This window comes from Chelonoidis abingdonii, chromosome 16 (assembly GCF_003597395.2).
Source record: "Chelonoidis abingdonii isolate Lonesome George chromosome 16, CheloAbing_2.0, whole genome shotgun sequence".
NCBI classification, from domain to species: Eukaryota; Metazoa; Chordata; order Testudines; family Testudinidae; genus Chelonoidis; species Chelonoidis abingdonii.
This window is the reverse complement of record NC_133784.1, coordinates 25614305-25634632: the sequence shown is the minus strand read 5'-3', so window position 1 is coordinate 25634632 and position 20328 is coordinate 25614305. Positions and strand designations below refer to the sequence as shown.

General features: G+C 45.5%; 3 protein-coding genes across 4 annotated transcripts in view; 2 read left to right on the top strand and 1 right to left on the bottom strand.

Moving 5' to 3' along the window:
- NEK4 (NIMA related kinase 4) overlaps window positions 1-9743 on the top strand; it is a 40306-nt gene extending 30563 nt beyond the window's left edge. The window contains exons 15-16 of one of the 2 annotated variants that reach the window (XM_032805804.2): window positions 1297-1430; window positions 7298-9743. In XM_032805804.2, the coding sequence (XP_032661695.1) occupies window positions 1297-1430; window positions 7298-7390 (227 nt within the window). In that variant the 3' untranslated portion in view covers window positions 7391-9743. The remainder of the gene's footprint in view (window positions 1-1296; window positions 1431-7297) is intronic. The other variant, XM_032805806.2, reaches the window with a different exon arrangement.
- A 2109-nt stretch (window positions 9744-11852) lies between these two features.
- SPCS1 (signal peptidase complex subunit 1) lies at window positions 11853-18137 on the bottom strand. Its single transcript, XM_032805809.2, has 4 exons — window positions 17756-18137; window positions 16045-16104; window positions 12563-12649; window positions 11853-12037 (listed from the first exon to the last, which is right to left on the bottom strand). Exons 1-4 carry the CDS (start codon window positions 18134-18136, stop codon window positions 11915-11917), a joined length of 651 nt encoding a protein of 216 aa, XP_032661700.1. The 5' UTR covers window position 18137; the 3' UTR covers window positions 11853-11914.
- Window positions 18138-18222: 85 nt separating this feature from the next.
- GLT8D1 (glycosyltransferase 8 domain containing 1) overlaps window positions 18223-20328 on the top strand; it is a 21053-nt gene continuing 18947 nt past the window's right edge. The window contains exon 1 of the mRNA XM_032805808.2: window positions 18223-18652. The gene's annotated coding sequence lies outside the window, so the exon portion shown is untranslated. The remainder of the gene's footprint in view (window positions 18653-20328) is intronic.

Here is a 20328-nt window from a genome sequence, read left to right as displayed (position 1 = left end):
TGCAAGTCAAAAGCTGGATGTAAAAAAATAATCTGGGTACCTGAAAGTCTCAAACTGTTCTTCCTGGCTCATGTGTTGTAAGTGACAAGGATTCTAGTTGATTCCCTTCTGGTGATTGAGAAAGCAGAATTGAATCAAGATAACTTTCCCATAGTTATGGCGATTCTGCAAAGATAACAGGAGTAAAATGTACTGAAAGCTTTTGTCTCTGGTCAGCGGACATGACTATGTGAATGTACAGGGAGCAAATTTTGGTCAATAAGGAAGTGCCTTTTTACATAGTCAATTTTTCTCACATAGCTGCACTTTAAAATTTATAATAGTGTGGTGATCTGCTCAGGTATTTTACAGCTGCTGGTACTGGAAATCTATAACCAATTTGAAGGTGCTGGTAGAAGTGCAGTGGCTTAAATTTTCTTAAATTGCAATCTCTTCTGGTTAGATCAAGTCCTTTACTTTCACATGTTAATGCAGAAAGGGGATTTAGGGTGCTAATAGGATATATCTTTCAGCCTTGAATCATTAGCTTAAATCCAGCCTATGTCAATAGTGACAGTCATATTAATTTTGGATGATTTCAGTGTCCAAAGTAAAGTTTGGCACTTTTCTGTTTTTGTTCCTGGTGCTGACCTTCCATTATCATAAAACTACATTCATAAGTGGGATCCCTTGTTTGCAGTTTAAGCAGAGAAGTGAAGGATTGGAAGGTCGAGGCACATTGGTGGAAGACTAGACTGCAACCCATGCTAGTCTGTCCTGTGTATAAATACAGTACTTACTGAACTTTTACGTTCGTTTTTGTTTTTCAAATGTAAAGTGGTTGAAGTGTGGTTTGTTTTTTAACCTCTCTATCAGGATTCTGTATATTGTATTGCTGTGAAATTTGTTATAGAATCCACTTTTTGCCACACAATTATTTTCAGAACATCAACTTAATTTTAAAAAAATGTTTCTACCATTATGACTACAAAGAACCTTCCAGACATGATCAGAGTATACACTAATACAGTGATGTCTTTCTGAGTCTGAATCTCTGAGCCCTCCAAGACCTGATTTTGCAAACTGAATCTATACAAAACTTGCACCTGCATAGAGGCCTAGTAGTCACCTTCTGATGACTGACCTATTTAATTGTATTTCTGCTCATCAGAGACATCCAGCTGATGAGCCTACTCCACAGTCCTAAACCACCTCCCAGGCAGTTGCTGATACCAACCAATCTAAGTACTTCTAGTACGTATAAGATGACTGTTAATATTGTCAGTGCAAAAATAGTTAATTGTATTACTTTTTTAGATGTTTTATCTGGTCCTGAAAAGATTAGAAGAATGGTTGAAATTTTGAGGTCTGATGTGGTGCAAGGGCTGGGAGTGAAACTTCTAGAGAAAGTATATGACATCATGGAGGAAGATGATGAACTGAAGAGAGAGGTGAGTGTCTTTCCTGTATACTGTAGTCAATTGTATTTGCTTCTTTTTTCTTCCACACAAAGGTTAAATGAGCATTGTTCTCATTTTTATATCTTGAGAAACTGATCTGATATAATGATACAGGCCCTGATCCTGCAGAGACTTAAGCATGTGCTTAATTGTTTGCAGAATCAGTATCATACTCATGTATATTCACTAAACAAATTACCATGTTATGCAGTGTAATTGATTCAGAATGTAAGAAGGGGAGCAGCCTTGAATTCTTTGATCCTACTTGGAAGTTGATGTCAATGTCATATACCCTTACCTTCCAATTTGGAAAAGGTACTAGAGGTTTGACTACTCTGACATTACTCTGTTAGCATATCTTCATTATGTGTCAACTTTGAATGCCCAAATTCTGTCTGACTTCACTGGAAGTTGTGTATGTGTATTTGAACATGTATCCAAATGGAGAAACCGATTCTTCTTCTTTGAGTACTTGTTCATGTCAATTCCAGTCAGGTGTGTGTGCATGCCACGTGCACACCAGCTGGAAGATTTTTCCCTTAGCAGTGTCCGGAGAGTCAACCTGGGTGCCCCCTGGAGTTACACCTCATGGCGCCAAATATAGGGCCCTGCTAACCCACCACCCCCTTAGTTCCTTCTCACTGCCGGTGACGACTAGCTGGAACAAACTGTTGCTCTTGCTTTGCAAGTGCATTTGGGCAGTGTCCACGCTTTGTGTTTATAGCTTCTAATGTAAGTAGTCAGTTAGAACTATGAACTATTAACTAGTAGCTCTTAAGATTTCTTTTGGAGGTTCTCCCCAACAACACTTCCCCGGTTCTGGGGTACGCCTTGGTCCCCAGGGTTCAAGCTCTGTGAGGACTGTGGAAAGTTAATGCCTAAGAATGACCTGCACTCTTCCTGTCTGCAGTGCCTCGGAGAGAGCCACCAGAAGAAGTGCAGAATACGCAAAGGGTTTTGCCATAGAACCTTGAAGGACCGAGATCAAAGACTCAAGATCCTTTTAAGGGAGGTGCACTCAAACCACAATTCGACCCATGCCCAGCAGAACCCACGCCCAGCACCTCCTCATCAGTGCGCAGTGCAGAAGCCGGTACTGAGGAAGGACCTCAAGGAGTCACGGCAGCGCCATAGCTCTGCCCATAGACAGTGTTCTGTCAGGCACGGATCTCAGTCCCTGGTGCCCCAGAAAAAGAAAAGGCCAGAGAGGGGTCGCTCTTCCCCCTCCAAGCCCAAGAAGCCTGCAGCAGGGGGACCTGATTCGGGCAACGTTACCTCGGCTCCTCCGCCCTGGGATATAGTTCAGTCTGAACCTTCATTGCTCTCCAGATGGACATGTCGCACAGCTCCAGCTCCCCTCAGTGCCAGAGGCATTCGAGGTGTCTCAGACCTTATGCGCCTCATGGTGCCGTCCTCCCCGCAGAGTAGAGACAAGTTGCCTGTGACTGCCCAGCCCTCATTCCCATCAAAGGGCAAGCCGGCAATGATGGCATACCAATCTCCATCTCGCCTCTCCCTGGCATGGTCCACCCACTTGGGGGAGCCTCACCGCTCCCCAGCACTGTGGAGTACCGCTCCTCTGTGGTCGTCCTCCCCTCTGACTGAGGAGTCTGAGGTGGAATTCTAACATTCCGATAGGACCAGGAGCAGAAGTTGCAGGTCCCGCCGTGACCATCAGCCCTATCCGGTGCTGTGGCCACTGTACTGGCAACCCTTGACTCTGTGGCCCTTCTGGACACCCTGGGCGTATCGTCAGAGACAGGGACAAATCCAAGGGTCAAGGTCCAGGTCCACATCGGAGTTTTCGGTGTCCTTCATTCCTCCACAAGCACTGTTGGCAGCGCTGGCACCAACTCTTCCAACCGTGCCACCACTGGCATCGGTGACCTCAGCACCGCCAGCATCAGCACCGATGATCCTCGTTCCGACGGCCGTGGCACCGCAGGCTATGGACCTGGCAGCTTTGTGACCCCCTGGGCGCTGAGGGGAGTGAGCAGGGCCCATTGCCAGGTTGTTCCTCCTCCTCCCCAGACAAAACCGTGGCTGGGAGATGGACATCCCCGGCCTTGGAGGACAACAGGGTCCTGCAACAGCTTCTGTGGCTGGTGGCCCAGAACCTGGGCATCCAGGCAGAGGAGGTGGTAGAGGATGCCAACTCAGTGGTTGACATCCTTGCCTCCTCTGGACCATCTCGTATTGCCTTGCCATTAATAAAGACGGTTACCGAGACCACAAAGACCTTGTGGCAGACCCCGGCATCTCTGTCCCCTACAGCTAAGAGAAATGAGAGATGGGACTTTGTCCCTTAAAAGGGATATGGGCACTTATATACCCACCCACACCCCAATTCCCTGGTGGTTGATGCAGCGAACTAGTGTGAGTGCCAGTGCTACCTGGGCTCCTCCCCTAAGAATAGGGACACTAAAAGACTAGACCTTTTGGGGAGGAAGGTCCACTCTACTGGGGGGCTGAAGCTCTGCATATCAAATCGGCAGGTCATCGTTAGCAGATACTTGAACACCTGCGGTGTGATGGCCACGTTTGCTGAGCTGCTGCCACAGGACTCTCATGCCATTGGTGGAAAAAGAAAAATTGATTTCCTGAGCTTCCCTACAGGCCGCCTTGGATGCGGAAGATGCAGCCTCCTGCACAGTGGCCATAGGGGTTGCAATGAGGAGGAGTTCCTGGTTGCAGGTCTCTCCTACAAGGTCCAACAAACCATCCAGGACCTCTCCTTCGAGGGTTTGGCCCTATTTTATGATAAAACGGATAAAAGACTCCAGTCTAAAGGACTCAAGGGCCACCCTCAGGTCCTTGGGCCTCCCCACTCCCGCCACTCAGCGCAGGCACTTCTGGCTGCAGCCTCCTTCACAGTTCTACCAACCACAGAACTGGCAGCACGCTCCTCAGAGGAGAAATAAGAGTGGCAGAAGACACCACCACCTGTCCTCCGGCCAGGGCTCTGACCAGCTCAACACACCTCCCAGCCCCAGACCAGCCTTTTGAGGGTGTTGTCGAGGATGGCACCCAGACTTACCCTTTTTGTCCCGATTATCCCCTTTCTACCCTGCGTGGTCATATATCACTTCAGACGACTGGGTACTCTGTATGGTAGAGAGGAGATACTCCATCCAGTTCTGTGCCCTTCCAACCCCCTTCCCCGTCCCTCTTCAGGGACCCTTCTCACAAGCAAATCCTTATTCAGGAGATGCACTCGCTTCTCTCTCTAGGGGCAGTGGAAGAGGTTCCTCAGGAGCAAAGAGGCAAGGGTTTCTAGTTCTGGTATTTTCTAATACCGAAAGCCAAGGGTGGGCTCAGGACCATCCTAGATGAGCTTCTTCACGAACTTGTTGAGTTCTCACACAAGTTCCACATGGTCTCTTTGGCCTCCACTGTCCTCTCACTGGATGCAGGAGACTGGTATATCACCCTCAGCTTGAAGGACGCATACTTTCACATAGCAATACTTCCGTTCCACAGAAAATACCTCAGGTTTGTGATGAACCACCACCACTATCAGTTACTGCCCTCCCATTTGGCCTGTCAGCGGCTCCTCAAGTGTTCACCAAGTGCATGGCTGTTGTGGCAGCGTTCCTGTGAAAGCGGCAGGTACAGGTGTTCCTGTACCTCGACGACTGGCTGGTCAAGGGCACTCCAGGTCTCAAGTGGAGACACGGGTCATTCATAAGAATAATGTTCAATGAACTGGGTCTCCTTCTAAATGAAGGGAAATCAATGCTGTCCGCTGTTCAGAGGATAGAGTTTATAGGGGCAGTGCTGGACTCAACACAAGCCAGGGCATACTTCCCAGAAGCCAGGTTTTGGTCCTTGGGCAACATTATATGGGGTCTCAGGCAGTTCCCCACCACTACAGCAAGGAATTTCCAGACGCTTCTGGGACACGTGACGGCTTGTATCTTCAGTTGTGGCTAGCGTCAGTGTATTGGCCAGTCCAGGACAGTTTGGACAGGATTATAACCCTGCCTTGCCCAGTACTAGACTCTCTCCTGTGATGGCTTGACCCAAAGGTAGTAGGTACAGGGGTCCCCTTCACCATCCCTCAGCCATCCCTGTCGTTACTGACACATATCAGACTTGGGCTGGGGGGGGGGGACACATTTGGGAGGTCTCAGAACACAAGGTCTCTGGTCTCAGTGGAGCTCTCCTGCTCTGATCAAGTCAGACAAGTTCTCCTTGGCAGCAGAAAACCTTCACAGGAGCTACCTACCTTGCCAAACAGAAGAGATTTTCAATTTGGTCAGAGCACCTCCCGTCCCTGACACTCGCCTCGGTGCCACTTATACTGGACTATCTTCTCCATCTTAAGCAGCAGTGTCTGTCCATGTCATCAATAAGGGTTCACTTGGCCACCATCTCCACCTTCCACCCAGGCGCAGAGGGCTGCTTAGTCTTTGCAAATTTGATGGTCAGCTGTTTCCTTAATGTCTCGACAGGCTGTACCGGCTTGGGACCTCAAACTGGTCCTTTCCAGGCTTATGGGATCACCATTTAAGCCCTTGGCGACATGCTCCCTGCTCTCTCCCTCTCATACAAGGTGGCGTTTCTGGTAGCGATAACCTCAGCTAGGAGGGTGTCTGAGCTTAGGGCCCTAACATCAGAACCTCCTTACACTGTATTCCCTAAGGACAAGGTTCAACTCGGGTCTCACCCAGCTTTTCTCCTAAAGGTTGTCTCCCAATTTCACATCAACCAGGACATCTTTGTCCCTGTATTCTACCCTAAGCCACACTGCAGCACCAGGGAGCTAAGGATTCACTCATTGCATGTCCACAGAGTGCTGGCCTTCTACATCGAGAGAACAAAACCGTTCTGAAGGTTTATCCATTTCTTCGTGGCAGTGGCGGACAGAATGAAAGGTCTTCCTTTCTCCTCTCAACATATCTCGCCATGGATCACATCATGCATTCGGGAATGCTACAACTTGGCAAAGGTGCCTGCTCCTTCAATCACAGTGCACTCCAGCAGGGCTTGGGCCTCCTCAGTGGCATTCCTGGTGCACATTCCCACCCAGGAAATCTGCAGAGCAGCAACATGGTCCTCTGTACTTACTTTCACAAAGCACTATGCGATTATCCAGCAGGCCAGAGTCGATGCAGCCTTCGGACGAGCAGTGCTCCAATCAGTGGAAGACACTGACCCCACCTTCTGAACTTGGGCTTGTGAGTCACCTGATTAGAATGGACATGAGCAAGCACTTTGAAGAAAGAAGTTACTCACCTTCTCGTAACTGTTCTTCGAGATGTAGTGTTCATGTCCATTCTAATACCCACCCTCCTACCCCTCTGTCAGAGTAGCTGGCAAGAAGGAACTAAAGGAGTGGCGGGTCAGCAGGGACCTATACTGGGAGCCCAGGCTGACCCTACAGATACTGCTAAGGGAAAAACATTTTGGCCGGCATGCACGCAGCACACACATGCCTGATTGGAGTGGACATGAACAATACATCTAAGAACAACAGTTATAAGAAGGTAACCGTTTTTCATCTTCCTAATTAATGTAGGTTAAATCGTAAGAGATCTTTAGCTGTTTCCATGCAAACCTTGGCTACAAATTATTACACAGACAAGTTTAATCAAAAATTCAAGTTATGTTTTAAATTTGACACCTTTTAATTCTGGAATTCCTTTTGACCTGTGGCACTTCGGAATATGCTCTTTATTTGAGCCAACACTATGATTGTGTTCAAATGTTATCAGCTCCCCCTTTTGATTTGGTCAAACTTTTCATGTGACACTTTTATTTAAAGGTGATTTGGTATCCTCAGTGTAAGTCTATCAGGTAGCAGCATTCATGTCTTTGATTAAAAAACAGCTGACTATTTCTTTTATACTTAATAGTTGCACTTACGGGAGCACATGAGAGAAAAGTACACAGATTACAGTGTGAAGGCTCGCCATCTGAAGTTTCTTGAAGAAAATGTTAAGTTTTGACCAGGTGACTTAACTGGACCTTTCTTCCCTTACAGCTCTTAGAGCAGGGGTTGGCAACCTACGGCATAGGTGCCAAAGGTGGCACGTATGCTGATTTTTTTGACGGCATGTGGGGCGGGCTGACCTCCTCAGCCCGACACTGCTCTGGGGTTCCCACTTTTGGCCCCTTGCCAGCTGGAGTCCTGCTGCCAGTCCCACTCAGCGCCTGCTGCTACCCTGGGTGAAGGAACCCCAGGCTGGCAGCGGGCTGAGATCCCGGCTGACAGGAGCCAGTGGCCGAAACCCCAGAGCGGGGCGGGCTGGGCAAGGATCACACTAAACCAGGGGTCGACAACCTTTCAGCAGTGGTGTCCGGGTCTTCGTTTATTCACTCTAATTTAAGGTTTTGCGTGCCAGTAATACATTTTAATGTTTTTAGGTCTCTTTTTCTATAAGTCTATATTATATAACTAAACTATTGTTGTATGTAAAGTAAATAAGGTTTTCAAAATGTTTAAGAAGTGTCATTTAAAATTAAATTAAAATGCTGATCTTATGCCGCCAGCCTGCTCAGCTCGCTGCCAGCCTGGAGTTCTGTTCACCTAGGCTGGCAGCGGGCTGAGCAGGGCCTGCGGCCAGGACCCCAGACCGGGGTGGGGGGGTGCGATTCAGGACAGAAGGCTGGGGGGGGTGTGGGGGGTTCCAAGGATCAAGGGCAAGAGGGATGGGGCTGTCGGGGGTGGGGTGGGGGGTCAGGACAGAGGGCTGGGATGCTCGGCTCGTAGGGGTGCTCCCAGCCCTCTGCCCTGAGCAGCTCATGGCATGGGGCTGGAAGGGATGTGCCCCGTTCCACCCCCTTCCCCAAGGCTCCGCCCCTACCTCTGCCTCTACAGAGCTGCGTGCAGGCTGCCGTTCTTCCCCTCCCCCTCGCAAGGGTTGTCAGCTGGGTTGGCGCAGGGAAGGAGAGGGGGAGGGGCAGGAAAGCACCATGCTGGGGGAAGAAGTGGGGGAGGGGGGAAGCTTGCCTACTGCAGGACCAAGCTTCTGCATCCTGCCCCTGCAGGGGAGAGCGGTGGGTGGGGGGAGGGAGGCTGAGTGGATCTGAGGGCTGGGACCATGGCAGGCAGCTGCATGCCACTCAAAATCGGCTTTTGTGCTGTAAGTTGCCAACCCCTGCACTAAACTAATAAGATCTGCATTTTAATTTAATTTTAAATAAAGCTTCTGAAAAATTTTGAAAACCTTGTTTACTTTACATATAACAGTAGTTTAGTTATATATTATAGACTTGTAGAGAGACTTTCTAAAAAACATTAAAATGTATTACCGATACATGAAGGCTTAAATTAGAGTGTATATATGAAGACGTGGCAAACCACTGCTGAAAGGTTGCCAACCCGTGTTAGAGAAAAGCAGCAAGGACCTACTTTTAGAGGTTGTCTGGTAGACTGAACTATCTCCCTATTCTGTATAGACTAATTTTGTGGTACTTATGAAAAATCCATGGGTAAATATATCTGGGTAAAGAGGTAAACTGGTCTTGACAGAGTGGAATGCTTATTTGCCTGTGCACAGCAGCACATCTTTGTTACAGCATTAGTACTAGTAATGTTTTTATATTAAAATGTGAAGGACTTTTACTTTTTCTACAGAAGAAAAAATTGGTATGTATCTGGATTTTTACTTTACACTACTTGCCTTTTGGTCTCACTCACTGAATGAGTGTTTTATGGGTATGAAATTGTTTCTAGAAAGTACGTTCTAAATTCTGTATGTAAACTACTAAGATTTAGTTCTAATTTCTGTTTCAGTCATACTTGTTTCTTACTATACTACCAAGTGACTGGGAACATTTGCTAAACCTGTAATGTGGGATTATTAGAATTATAATGTACTGAAGTTAAGACCTAAAGCACAGTTTGGTATGGAGAGCTGATTGTGATTTCTGTAGCTGCAAAAACTCACTGCAGTTTCTAGAAATGGTTTAAAATTTGAAACTGTTTAAGATACAATAAAAAGATGGACTCCTTACTCTGAGCCTTTGGGCATCATTAGAGCTCATGTTCAAGGTTTAGATTAGAATTTTGTTTTCTCCAACCAGAACAAATGCAAATACTAATTCCTTTTAGGAATGGAATAATGATTAAAGAAAGACTAGATACATTCGGATTAATTGGTCTATTTAATGTACCATTTCATCTGTCAACTTGTCTTACACGAAGTTTTTTTTATACTTATGTTCTAATGTTTGACAGAACGTGTTTTGCAGCATCAGTGTTCTGAAGGTTTGTAAATCTTTTGATTTTTAAAGGGATAATTAAGTCAAGGATATCTGAATTTTGTTAAATAAAATCATATTCAGTAAGTCTACAAAGTGTCGTTTCCTTAATATGCTTAGTAGATATGCTATCCTACAGAATAGCTCATCTAGAGATATGCTGCAGAATAATAGTGCCCATCATCAGCACAAAGTGCATTAGAGTGATGACGTCATAAAATAGTAGAAGGCTCAACTCAGTTGTTCTCCATGTCCATTGCAGCTTCTGCATCTCCCTCAGTCCCACTGTTCTGGGCATGTCTGGTTTATAGTTAACCTTCAAGCTATGAGGAGCAAAATCATTTTTAATAAGCAAAGATTGGAGTGTTGGTACAAAAGATGATTTGAACATCAAGAGTGCACACTAAAGATCACAAGAGAAGAGGCAGCACCCTGGCCAAATGCCAATTTGGATATTAAAATTTGCTAAGTAAATAGCCCCACCAGTTTCTGATGTGTTGGTATTCATTTCCTCTCCTAACCCATTCTGTAGTGTAGCCGTTCCACTCTGCACCGTTACACAGTTGATGCATTTAGAACAGAAAGTACTCTCAATTAAAGTGATAATTTTTCAGGTTAAGGAATTTAATCACTTATAAAGCAACCCTGCAAAGTTGCTGTGTTTCAGTAACAGAAAACAACAAAATCTTAGAAATGAAGCATAACTGTATGAGACAAGTCCTATGCGACTCCAACTACTTAAATTGCTTGAATTCATGAATAAAACTTGTCTTTATGATTTTAAGCTTTCTCCTTACCACCAAACAATGGTTAATTATCTATATCTGCCCTATTCACAACTCCATGTTAGCTTTGCTGCAACTGAAATTCTCTTAAGTAAAGTCTTCCTAAAGGCCTAGTTCACATTACCTCATATTTGCCACATTACAGATACTAGATGTAGGTATATTTTACTTGTGTACATACATACACATCCAAGTCACATTAAAAAGGACTGATTTTCCATAAAAGGGGAGAAGGCAGTTTACTCACAAGGACGAGAAAGACTTAATTCCCTTTACTTTCCCCAACTTTACACAGGAATCAAAACTTGTCCTTGAATTCTATGTAATAATACAGGGAAACCCCGCTATAATGCATCCTGCAATAATGCAAGTTTGGCTATAATGCGATTGTAAGGAGGCTCTGGCTGCCCCAAACCAAAAAAAAAAAAAGCGGCTGGAGTGCCACGGAAGCGCAAAAGAGAAAAGAAAAAACCGCCAGAGCACCACTAAAGCGCAAAACAAAACAAAAAAACAGCCAGAGCGCCACCGAAGCGCAAAAAAGAAGAAAGGGGAAAAAAAGGCTGGAGCGCCCTCGAAGAAAAAAACAAAAAAATGGAATATGCCTTCCCCACTGCCTCTTCCCCCCCCTACCTCCGCTTACCCTTTTGGTGAGAAGAGCCATTCTCCTCCCCAGCTGCTCTTCCTCTTGCCCTTGCATGTCTCCCTTGCTCTCAAGTGTTTCCCTCTCTCACTGCATGACTGAGAGCCCCCGCTGCTGGAGCTGCACCCTTTCAGTTACCCTTATGGGCAGTTCGCAAATGAAAGTAGTTTTCTGCCCAAGAGAAATCGACCAGCTTGAAATGGTCAACCCCGCTATACCGCGACTCCGCATTTAGTGCGATCCAATTTTTTGGTCCCCAATCATTGTCTTATAGCGGGGTTTCACTGTATGTATTCTTAAATTTTCATCCTTAGTATACTTTAAAAATTTTGAGCAGCCATGAACTTGCAAATGTAATACTGTACACAACTAAATCAGCTGGCTGTTTTATACTCAATACCTTTGTAAACGCACCACTGATACTTCAGCTGAAATGTTTTACTGATACCAGTATTTTAATTCAAGCTATTTCTTCCGTTTTCTTAACTAGACTGATTACTTTACAGGCAGTGTTACTTACAAGTGAAATACTAAACTGCAGAGCTTACAAGAACATAGAACTTGCCTAAGTGTACCCTGAAATTTATTTATAATTTAACCTCATTCAGTGTTTACTTCCCATTTTGCTTTCATAGCACTGCCTAACAAAATTTTACCTAGAGGCAATCTGCATGTTGTTCCTCAACCCCAAATATACTGTTCCTTGAGTTGGATCCTGGTATACTAACAGTAGCAAGTAATCTCTAAATTACTAAGAAAAGAACGTGTCTCATACTGGTAATCATTAGAAACCTTTAATGAAGCAAAATTCTCCAGTGTTACATCATGAGGGTTCATATTCTTCAACTTTTAGTATGCCTTTTCAGTTTTCTCTCTGCTGGCTTCTTATCTTCTGTTCCTAACTCTTGGACAGGTAGCCATTTCAGAGGATTGCGGCGGTACATAGGCCATGGAGGGAGTGTTAGCTTTAAAGGAAGAAAAAGTTTAATTATATAACTTACTAACCCCAACTTTGTCTAGCGTGTAATTAGGACTGTTACTACTACACAACCTTCATTATGTGTACTTGCAGTATCAGCTGAACAAGGTCTGATTATCATCAAAATATTACTAAAGATGAAGGTCTACCAGATTGAAGAGACCATCTGATTTAGTGACTTAAGGACTCCAGTATAGAAGACTTCTATTGGTGATCTGTTTACATCAGTCTCTTAGGACCAGAACTGGACTATAAGAAACAAGGTACATTGGCTAAGCTAAGTGGAGGTATAGGACTAGAAGAACAGAGTTCAGAATGAAAGTGCATTAGTGCATAATGTAAAGTTTCTAGTGCATCTGTTTGTATTATGCTCATCTAGTCAGTGCTAGTAGTCCTGTATTTAAGCACTGTTTCAGGTAAACAGCATTTGATGAACAGGAAACTTAATTTTGGAAACTCCATTAGTATTTTTAGTAATCATGGAGTAATTTAGCAATTAATTTTGTCTTACCAGGCACGATAAAGCAAACCCAGCCATAACTATATAGACAGTCCAACCAAACTGTTCAGCGATGTAGCCATAGATAAAACCAATTACCTAGAAGAAGCAATACAAATTTAATAAAATAACCTAATGAGCATTCCCACACCAAAAATGATTTCAGTTAATTCTGAAAAAAATCCCAGAAAAAGGGAAAATCAATTACAAAACCACTAAATGTTAACGAGTTGGGAAAATTACAATTCCAACACAATCCTTAATCTTAGTTTGACACACACCCAATGAGTATCTCTAGTTTGAGATCAGTGTTGAGATAGCTGGACTAAGTTATTATATATGAATAGTCTTTGTGAATTAAAAGTAACTTCATGAATACATAAAATTAGATGTTTGTTCAGTATGGTAAAGTCTAAAGTACAATTTTTATGTGGAGCTATTTTCCTAATGAATAGGCATAAGCAGAACAGGATGTGAATAAATATTTTACTTAAATATACAGGATAAAGAACTGCTTTTAGACTTAGTGTCTAATCGTTATGGAGAAGGTGTACTTGGCTTCATGTGAGACTAGATAAAATGTAGGGGAGGTACACCACCACTATGTTTAATGAAAATGAATTGGTGCAGGTTTGAGCCTGCAGTTTATACTGGACACTAAGCTGGCTTGTCTGATGTACTGTTTTTGCCTTGGATATTTAAGTTCTGTAGCTTTTACTAGAAGGGATGATACGGAGAGTGGGTATATGGCCTCTGGGTAGGGCAGACAGGAAGTTGTTTTTGGAACCTCAACATGAATTCCTGACTCCATAACTGGAGTTCTCCAAGCTACTTACATATTTTCAATCGATATTTTGGCTATACCTTTACTTTAAGAATAATTTCTAAATAGTATAGTATGTACTCAGAGGGCCTCAAAGTGCTTTAAAAACTTTAGGCTTAGCTACAACTCATGTGGGAGTTCAGAATTCTTTCCCTTTTACAGAAAGAAAAACTGGCAGGTTACACAGGAAGTCAGTGAATGTGGTGTGTGTTGTATGATCCCCAGAAATTCTATGCTGTAGGGGTTCTAACTAGGACTGTCAATTTAATCGCAATTAACTCATGCGATTAACTGAAAAATTGCAATTTAAAAAAATTGATCGCATTTAATCGCAGTTTTAGTTGCACTGTTAAACAATAGAATACCAATTGAAATGTAATAAATAAATATTTTTGGATGCTTTTCTACATTTTTCAAATATATTGATTTCAATTACAACACAATACAGAGTGTACAATGCTCACTATTTTTATTACAAATATTTCCACTGTAAAATAATAATTTTCAATTCACCTCATACAATCTCTTTATTGTGAAAGTGCAACTTACAAATGTAGAGTTTTTTTGTTACGTAACTGCATTTAAAAAAAAAAATGTAAAACTTTAGAGTCTACAAGTCCACTCAGTCCTACTTCTCATTCAGCCAGTCACTAAGATAAACAAGTGTGTTTACATTTACAGGAGATAATGCTGCCGGCTTCTTATTTACTATGTCACCTGAAAGTGGTAGCCGGTATTGTAAGGTATTTACATGCCAGACATGCTAAACATTCGTATGCCTCTTCATGCTTTGGGTACCATTCCAGAGGACATGCTTCCATGCTGATGACACACATTAAAAAAAATAATGCGTTAATTAAATTTGTGACTGAACTCCTTGGGGGAGAACAGTTATCTCCTGCTCTGTTTTACCTGCATTCTACCATATATTTCATGTTATAGTAGTTTCGGATGATGACCCCGCACATGCTGTTTTGTTTTAAGAATACTTTCACTGCAGTTTCGACAAAACGCAAAGAAGGTACCAATTCTAAGGATAGCTACAGCACTTGACCCAAGGTTTAAGAATCTGAAGTGCCTTCCAATACCTGAGAGGGGCAAGGTGGAGCATTTTTCAGAAATCTTAAAAGAGCAACAGTCTGATGTGGCAACTACAGAACCCGAACCACTAAAAATGAAAATCAACCTTCTGCTGGTGGCATCTGCCTCAGATGATTAAGTGAACGTGCGTCGGGCTGCACTGCTTTGGATCGTTCTTGAGCAGAACCCCTTATTAGCATGGATACATGTCCCCTGGAATGGCAGTTGAAGCATGAAGGGACATATGAATCTAGCCCTTAAATATCTTGCAACACCAGCTACAACAGCGCCATGTGAACACCTGTTCTCACTTTCAGGGGACATTGTAAACAAGAAGCAGGCAGCATTATCTCCCATAAATGTAAACAAACATGTTTGTCTGAGTGCCTGACTGAACAAGAAGTAAGACTGAGTGGACTTGTAGACACTAAAGTTTTACATTTTTATTTTTGATGCAGTTTTTTGTAAATCTACATTTGTAAGTTCAACTTTCATGATAAAAAGAGATTGTATGAGGTGAACTGAATACTTTTTTTATAGCACAAGTACTTGTAATAAAGTGAACATTGTACAGTGTTGTAAATGAAATCAATACTGAAATTTACAAAACATCCAAAATAGTTAAATGGTATTCTATTGTTTAACAGTGTGACTTAATCATGGTTAATTTTTTAATTGCTTGACAGCCCTAGTTTTAACCAATGCAGGTTTATATAGTATATAGCTTGTAACAGCTGTCAGGCCTGCAGCACAACACTCTGTAGTGTATGAAGCTCACAGCTGTTAAATGCTTCTGGAAAAATCTGGAGTGTGAAAGAAGCCTTAATTCTGGCATCTCTTCATTTGAGTGCTTGACCTTGCATCCTTAATGTTCTCTTAATGTAATTTTTTTCATTATAGAATAGTGAAGGGATCATACTGAAACACTTCCAGTATCTTGAGTATTTAACTATTTAGACTTTTTAGTAGCATTTATAAAGCAGGTTGCAAACACTCCTCCACTTCTATGAAAAGTGAGGTAGATAGGTTAAGTGACTTACCCAAGGCCCCATAGAACAGAGTCAGAGCTACAATTAGAACTTGAGAGTTCTTGGCTTCTTGCCCTATGCTTAGTCCACTAAACTATGCTGTCTCTTCAGGATTAAGGAATCTGACATTGAATTAAACTGGAATCCAAAATCCATAACTGATCCTCTAATACAGTGGCTCTGACTTTTACTGGTGACCCCTTTCACATGGCAAGTCTCTGAGTGTGACCCCCTTATAAATTAAAAACTCTTTTGTATATATTTAACACCACTATAAATGCTGGAGGCAAAGCAGGGTTTGGGGTAGAGGTTGACAGCTCGTGACCTCCTGAGGGGTCTCGACCCCCAGTTTGAGAACCCCTGCGCTAATATCACTGCAATCTAACAAATTTATTTTGAACATCATAGACGAAGTGTGTAACTCTCCCCACCCCGCAAAGTCTCATTCAAAGACAGTCGGGCTGATTTGCTTCAAGCTTTAAAAATTTAAGATTTCAGACCATGATCAGTTTATTTGTAAAGGATGTCTAATACGGCTTTAACCATGACTCCGTTATACTTACTGCAGAAACAAGAATGATCCCTTGAAAAATCTGTTCTGCTAGTTTTTGACCCTTGTAGTCCTGTGGAGGGCAAAAAATAGTTAAAGGTTATAATTACCCAACCATCTACACCAACAAGTAAACAATTATTGTAGCCTCTGTCACAATCAAGTAGCACAAAGACAGAGCTTGTGCATATGCCCTGACTTTGTAGTGAGTGATGTGGAATACAAACAAATGCTTAAAACTAGAATGTCTTCTTTAAAGAAATCTTGGTTTTATGCTGTAAAAATCTTAATGCCTAGCCTAGTGTCTCCTACAGCTCCAATGATAACATAAAAAAAGCAGGAAACTGCATTCTGGGCTATCATTAGGAGTTTGGGCTTCTGTGCAGATGTCCCTAAGTCACATCACAGCTAATAAGGAGGAGGTTGCATTTAAAATTTCAGAAAATAAGTTTATTGTATTTTTATAGCCCTTTGCAAAGAATCACCTCGTGTTGATTCAATATTTCCTGTTTTATAAAACTGGGAAACAGATTGCATGAGACCTTCAGCAAGACAATCTATGGCAGAGCCAGTACTAGAATGCCCAGCTCTCTGCTTAGAGCAAAGGACCATGCTTCCGCATTCTGAATTTAAATTTAACTTGCATAGGAAGCTTATGTTATAAGCAGCAGATAAGTGCATGCATATATTAGTGAAGAAGTGAACATAGCAAGACTAGTGTGTGTAATTTAATTGGTATGTTGGTATATTTTCCTCCTTGTGCGTTATAACCCCACTTCACCAGAAGAAAACCAGTAATTGCACACTCGCAAATAAGTCAACAATGTCAAACAGTGATTGATATGTGAAATTGAGCACATGTGCATTTAGAATCCAGCACCATATCCTGTCTTCTGCATTCCAGATACTCTTATCCTGGAGATAATAGTATTCTGTCTACATTCATAGCCAGAATACTTGGTGAAGGTACAAAATGTTGCTGTAAAAAAAAAAAAAAAATTAAAAAATCAATATATCAAGCTATGATTCTAACTCTTGGGTGGGAAGGAAAGACGGGGAGCATCACAAAAAAAAAAAAACTATTAGAAAGTCAAAGGCCACCGATTTCAAAAGAACACAATTGTCAGCTGATGAAACAGGCTTGCTTTAATTCTTGCATCGCAGCTAGGTATACCATAGCCACAAACATCTTGGACAGAAGTAGTCTGTTTGCATTGGTGTAGACTGATGTTGCAGCAGTTGTCACTACAGAACTTTTAAACGGTTTAATGAAGTACTATATCTCACCCCTTTCCAGATATTTTAGAATAGCTACTTTTTGTGGAGGAATGTTGTCGGCATTGCACTTGATGTCATTCACTTTAAGCTAAGATGATGAATACTACAAAAAAGTGAGCAGTTAAGACTTCAAGTCAGGAAATCCCCAGTAACTCAGCCACAAAAGTGTGGGCAGCATTCCTACTGTAGACGGAAGCACTGACAACTTAATTACCATGTCGCAGCGAAGAATAGCTGATCTGTACTGTTGTTTACAGCACAGACCCCTTGCACAATAACAGGCCAATAGAACAGTGTGGCGCTGGGTATGGAAACCGAGCCAGGCAACACCAACCCCAGGAGACGGAGATTGATGCGTCCAGCGCAAGGCAGCCGCCGGAACACTGGGCCAGTTGGTTATATTACCCAGCCCGCGGTGCTCCCTGTGGCGTTGGGGACCCCCTTACCATCTGGGTGGGGATGGAGCCGAATAGGTCCAACATGGTGCTGGCGACGGAAGTCGCCTCGCCGGCTGCCTCCCCGCTCTCGCTGCTCTCCTCGGAATTGCTCGCCCCGCCCTGAGAGGCGCAGGCTTCGGAGGCGCGCTCAGCCTCCGAAAGGGAAACGTCAGGAGCGTCCTGAGAGCCAAAGCTGGACCCGGCCCGTGAGGTGGACGCCTCAGCGGCACCAGCCTTAGAGGAGAGAGGCGAGGTCTCGCGGGCGGCAACCTGCCTGCCGGACCGGCTAGCTCGCGTCCGCACTCCACCAGCGGCGGCGGAGGAGCGGGTCCGAGTCCGGAAGGCAGGCGCTGAGCTGGCCGGAAGCAACGCAGCCTTGCTCCGCCCCATTTCCCGTGAGCCTTCGGCAGGGAGCTGTTCCTGCCAACTGCCTGAACATCTGCACCGGCCTCAGAGGGGCAATCCGGACTCCGTAGGACACCAAAGCCAACCCCAGCCACAATCCGCCGCCCGGCTCCGCTGCGGCCTGCGCGACGGTCGGCTGCGTCTCCATGGCAACAGTTAACAGCGCTCCAGGACCTGGGGTGCGGGGTCCTCAGCGCAGAGGTGTGCCTAGCACACTGCCGGACTCAACGTGCGGCGGGTGGGCTGTTTCCCTTCGCTTCAAGCTCGGGTTTGAGGATAACCCTGTGATGTGCTAGGTCTAACGTGCCTTCCTATATAATATTGGGGCGCACAGTTCCTGTTGTGTAATCAGGCGGCGCGGTGCATACCCGAGGCCGGCCAACCGCTGACAGCCGCCTGCTGCTGCGGCTAGCGCCGTGTTGTGTTGAGCTGGCACTTGGCTCTGGGCTGCCTGGCGGCGGGGAGCGGGAGTGCGAGGAGCCCGGCTCCCTGGACACGCAGGTAAGGCGTCTTCTTAGCACCGCGGCTGTCTCGCCCGCGCCCTCTCCCCAGGGCAGGGGCACCGATCCAGTGCTTGGGGCTCGGCGGTTCAGAGCCCTGGCACCCCTGGGCTTTGCAGTTCGTAGCCCCGGCACCCAAGGGCTCGGCGGTTCGTAGCCCCGGCACCCGTGGGGCTCGGCGATTCAGAGCCCCGGCACCCCTGGGCGTTGCAGTTCGTAGCCCCGGCACCCTTGGGGCTCGGCGGTTCAGAGCCGGCACCCCTGGGCGTTGCAGTTCGTAGCCCTGGCACCCCTGGGCTTGCTCCATCGGATATGAATGGAAAAAAATTGCTTGAGCCCAGGCACCCTTTTTATTACAAATTAAGCCCTGCACCAATTGCTGCGAGGGGCAAGGGGTGANTGGCACCCCTGGGCTTTGCAGTTCGTAGCCCCGGCACCCAAGGGCTCGGCGGTTCGTAGCCCCGGCACCCGTGGGGCTCGGCGATTCAGAGCCCCGGCACCCCTGGGCGTTGCAGTTCGTAGCCCCGGCACCCTTGGGGCTCGGCGGTTCAGAGCCGGCACCCCTGGGCGTTGCAGTTCGTAGCCCTGGCACCCCTGGGCTTGCTCCATCGGATATGAATGGAAAAAAATTGCTTGAGCCCAGGCACCCTTTTTATTACAAATTAAGCCCTGCACCAATTGCTGCGAGGGGCAAGGGGTGATCAGTGCTGCTGGGCAGGCAGCAGAGAAAGCGCAGCCCTGGGCAAAGCAGTCCTGGCAGTGCCCCTGCCGCGGCACGATCTGCCCCGCAGTACGGTGCAGGCGACTGAAAACATCGAGTGCCTTGTCTGAAATATAAAAGTTACCCGCTTGAGGTCTGCAAGGCTGGGCACATAGCTGCGTTCCAACCGGGCTGTTTCTGCCTATGTGGGGATATTATCTATGAAGTTAAATTGTGTGGGACCTACCATGTTGATGCAAGAACGTTAAATTTGTTCACTGGGCAATGGTCCTTTAGAGCCTGTTAAAACAGTAATTCTCAAACTTTTGTACCAGTGATCCCTTTCACATAGTAAGCCTCCAGGGTCGGTGCAACCATTTAGGCGGACTAGGTGGTTGCCTAGAGCACCAAGATTTGGGAGTGCCAAAAAGCGGCACACCCCCCTCCCCCAATTTTTTTAAATGGTTGAGCAGCCGCTGCTGCTAGGACAGAGAGGGAGTCTGAGTGCTGGCGGCAGCCGGCAGCCCAGGGCGCCCCCTGGGTCAGCGCCGCGCGATGACCCAGGGAAATCCCTGGGCTGCAGGCAGAGGCTCAGAATCGCTCTCCCTCCCAGAGCAGGGGCTCCAGCCTATGCAATTTTTCTTGTTGCCGGCGGGGGCGCCAGCGGCTGGGCAGAGCTGCGCAGCTCTGCATAGGGCACGTGGCAGGAGCCCTGCGAGGGCCGTGCGACACCAGGGCTTCTGGAGGAAAGCGGGGGCTGCCCCCTGGCTCAGCCTCCACGTCAGCCCCCGTGCGGGGCATGGAGAAGAAAAGAGCCTCAGCGGTGGTCTGGTGGAGCGGAGGAAGAAAGAGGACCCTGATGCTTATGCGTTGGGCAAGGTAAGCAAGTGCTTCCCCACAGCTTGGCCTCAGGTGCCTGTGCTCCTGCCCCCTTGGTCCTTGGCTGGTCCCTGCTCCTGCTCCCCTTGTGCCTGGAT

Bases quoted from the DNA above. Each gene is read 5' to 3' on its own strand.
- SPCS1 (XM_032805809.2), bottom strand. From the start codon at position 18,136: ATGGGGCGGAGCAAGGCTGCGTTGCTTCCGGCCAGCTCAGCGCCTGCC. The intron at 16,105-17,755 runs GTAAGGGGGTCC...TGCCCTCCACAG, and splicing joins GCTCCATCCCCACCCAGATG to GACTACAAGGGTCAAAAACT. The intron at 12,038-12,562 runs GTAAGACAAAAT...CTTCCTTTAAAG, and splicing joins GGTTTGCTTTATCGTGCCTG to CTAACACTCCCTCCATGGCC.